Raw genomic sequence first — 3,864 nt, forward strand, 5'->3', positions numbered from 1 at the left:
GGATGCTTTGCTGTCGATGGTGGCCTTGAGTAGGGTGGGGATGATGAGAAGACGAGGAGAGATTCTGATGATTCCCGCCACCTCCTCCTGCCCCTGTCCCAGGAGGGGGGCGATGAGAAGCCCTCATGGCGCCGTCGATGTCGAATTCTCGGCCTCTATCTCCACCTCCTATATCGGAGGTGCTGCTTGAAGGGCTCCTCTGGTGTTCATGTAGGGTAAGAGTTGGGAGAAAGATTCCTGAAGATGAGTGCATTGAGAAAGGAGTTCCTGGCATATAGAAGGACGCACCGCCGTAACTACTACTGCTACTGCTGTCTCCACGCGAACCAAACTGACGCAAGCGACGCTCTGCGCCATACCGTAATGTCCCTCGACGTTCTAACATGCTGCAGAAAAAAGAAACAAAGAAAGAANNGTCGTGTTTTGCATGTCTTCAGCCTTAGTGGTGGAGAGGAGGAGGAAGAGGGAAAGAAGAGAGAAGAAAAGACTAGCAAGAGAACAGAAGAAGAAGAACCAAGTGGAGGAAGATGAAAAGAGATAGGAGAAGGAGAAGAAAAAGGCTCAGATGTGTGGAGAGAATGGAATTGGAAGAGACATAGAGAGGGGGTGGGACAGAAAGAAAGAACGACATATAGAGACCCTATCGAGAAGTTGACAGCCTTTTCTTATCATGAATATATCAGAGAGGAACGAAGAATCGATCCATCCTATGAGATACTATTATGAGAGAAGCGAAGAAGATCAAAGGCCCCCTCAGAGAGACAATAGGAAGGGTGCGAGACAGTTCGGATCTTCACACCTTTGCGTCATCTTCATTGATATGAATGACAAAAAATTCGTTTCTCGGTCTACACAAAGAAATCCTGCCTCTCCAGCTATCTTTGATCTAGCTAGCTATCTATCTATCTATCTCCAGCTGTATCTCATCATCTTATTCTTGTCCGATGTGATGCAAGTCTCTATCAATCAACGTCAAAGAAGAGAGAAGACGAAAACAATAGACAAAAAAGATCGAGAAGCGTGTAACGAGGTTGATTGAATAGGTAGATGTCTAGAAGAGAAAGGAGAAGGGAAGAAGAAAGACAAGCGAGCAGAGCTCATGGAAGCAGACGAAGGCAGTTCAGTTCAAGAAGACCTCAAAGAACAGAGGGAGAAACCCAAGCTTTTTTCTTTCTTTCTTTCTCCTTTCTCTATTATTTGTAAGAGAAGAACAAGAGGACGAAGAAGAAGAAGAACGAGAGAGAACCACAGCGGAGAGGACGGGATAGTGATGTAAAGAAGAAGAAGACGACTGTATACATGGAGCGTCACGGTGGGGGTGGTGTTTGCATAAACAACTGCGACCGACAGCTAGAAGAATAAGAAGAACAAGCGAAGACTAAGAAGAAGAAGAAGAGAAGGAAAGAAAGCAATCAGTGATGACGTCATATTCTTTTTCTTCTTCTCCCTTTGTAAGACTGACTGATCACTTCATACAAGGAGGAGAAGAAAGAGAGAAAGAAAGATGCCTCAAAGGATACAAAACTCCGCCGTCTTCGCTCTTGATAACCAAAGCTAGATAGAAGACACACGAGACTAGGAAGGGAAGGGGTGGAGGTGAAGAAGAAAGAATAGAAGATACATGAGATAGAAAAAGAAATTGACTAGTAGAGCTACTCGGCACACACAACATTCAGGGGAAGAACCCAGAGACAGTTAGTGTTTTAGGAGCCCTGAGATGTACGTACACCACAAAGACAGCAAACTCCTGCTTTTTAATGACCTTCCCTTCTCATACACCCTCCTCCTACCCTCTTCAATCCCCGTGCCAACTGATTCCTTCACTCAATCACTCGCGTTACGACAATGGTAATGAGCGCGCTATCATACAGAGAAAGAAAGAAGAGAGAAGGACAACACACCATACACCATGAATCTCACCATACACTCACTACATAGAAGTAGACCCCCATCGTAACAATAGATATGTAGACAATCATTGCACATGGCATTGTTTGAGAAGTGAAGGAAGAAGAAAAGAAGAAGAAAAGAAGAAGAAAGAAGGATTCTCTGCTCACCCCTAAGTACGACTAACCCTCCTCTACGATGTGTATCAACAACAACAAGAAGAAAGAAATTTCCTCCTTTAGTACTCTGCGGATGATTGATTTGGGTGGTAGAAGACCTTCCCTTTCTCTAGGAAACTCAGTAGAAAGAATTGCATAGAAACGGACGTAGGAGAATCGTAGACGACATTGCTAAAGGAGAGCAAGGAAGAGAAGGAGAGAGAGAATGCTTGTACACAGAAGGATGGTAGCAACTTGAAGTGCTTTTCCGCGTTTCTTGAGCTGACAGAAAGAGCGTATTTCGACTCTTCGCAAAGAAGAAAATGAGAGAGAAAGATTCAGTAACGTAAAGAAAGACGGCTCATCGGAAAGGGTTACAAACAGAGAAGCGCAAGATAGATGGAGAAAGACGAAGACAATGGGAAAAAGAAGAAAGAGAGAAGAAGAAAAGAAGGAAGCCGTCACCACGTCGTAAGTAGAACAACGGGGAAAGAATGTGATATACAGGAGAGATGTACAACGAGAAGAAGCTAGTAGGGCTCTCTTTCAACTTCTCAGTTAACTAGACAAGAAAGAAGAAATTAAGAGAAGGAGGATGAAAGGTGTAGACAAGAAACTTTTCCTCCTGTAAAAACAGGATTCGTCGGAGAAATACCGAACACGAAGAGTGGTGCCGGGAAGAGGAGGAGAAGGCGACTTGATTGAAAGAGAACTGTCGAAGGATGATATAAGAAGGTCCTTAAAGCTATCCCTCCTTCCCTCTCTTTCCACAGAGAAGAATACAGCCACTAGAATAGAAGAAACAACTAAAGGGTACAGCCACTCATCTCTGTCCTGGGCCGTCTTGAGACATGGAACTCATGCACACTCGAGTAAAGATTCGAAGAAAGAAAGACAAACCATGGCCTACACGAAGTGTCTACGGCGAGAGAAGGCGAGAAAGTCCAGAAGCACGAGTACAATTGGGAAAAGGAAAAAGAGAAAAGAAGACGAAGAAGTATGATCACCGAAATGCAATAACGATTGAGAGAGGTATCCGCGGCACTACTTGAGGAGTCATAGAGCACACCCAGAGACCGTCGGAAAAAGAGCAGGTGACCGCACACTACCAAGAGTCGAAACTGGAGAAAGACTGGACAGTTGAGATATGTTTAAAGTTCTCGCATGATGGTAAGAAGGAGCTAATTTAGTCACGCACGAAACAACTGGAACAAACGAGAGAAGAGAGGCGAGGCGGCGGTTGTCAAAGTTGAGGAACCGAGACAGAATCGCGGACGTGCCCGGTTGCACACCTTTGAGTGAAGAGAAGAAGAAACACTCATGTAAACGAACGAGCGAAAAAAAAAGAGGGGCCCCACCAAAGTAGAGTGGAGTCCAGGATGAGTTAGAGAATTAAGCGTGAATGAATGAGAAAAGAAAACAAGGTCCTAGGCTGTATGGCGGCGCTGCAGCTACGGACGGACGACAGGGACGGAGTGAGGAGGAGAGGTAGGGACCGTAAAAGAAGGCACACTTTCAAGCAACAAAGCAATTAACACCTTTCCTAAAAGAGAAAACAAAGTCAACGGAATGATGTGAAAAGTGTCGACCAGGACCTTTTCTTTCTCAAGTTTCATTCTCTGCGAGGCCCATCACAAGGGCGTGGCGCGGGTTGACACCTCAGCCCGTCCCCAATGCACACTCTTTCTTTCAACTGCCACCGCTCACAATAAATTTGACAAAAACACTAGTTTCCTAAACAGCGACACAAAGCGCCTAACGTCCATTCCACATGGAAAAAGAAGATAACGCTCCAACCTGTAGTGCCCGCTGCACAACA

General features: G+C 45.1%; 1 protein-coding gene across 1 annotated transcript; it reads right to left on the reverse strand.

Annotated features, from left to right (window-relative positions):
* Window positions 1–3,836, reverse strand: CSUI_010315 (lysine decarboxylase; the record flags this gene model as incomplete). The annotated part of the gene is made up of 1 exon (XM_068070420.1): window positions 1–3,836. A coding segment is annotated over exon 1 (385 nt), but the record flags the coding sequence as incomplete, so codon positions are not given.
* Between the last annotated feature and the right edge of the window lie 28 nt (window positions 3,837–3,864).

This window comes from Cystoisospora suis (assembly GCF_002600585.1).
Source record: "Cystoisospora suis strain Wien I chromosome Unknown contig_7125, whole genome shotgun sequence".
NCBI lineage: Eukaryota > Apicomplexa > Conoidasida > Eucoccidiorida > Sarcocystidae > Cystoisospora > Cystoisospora suis.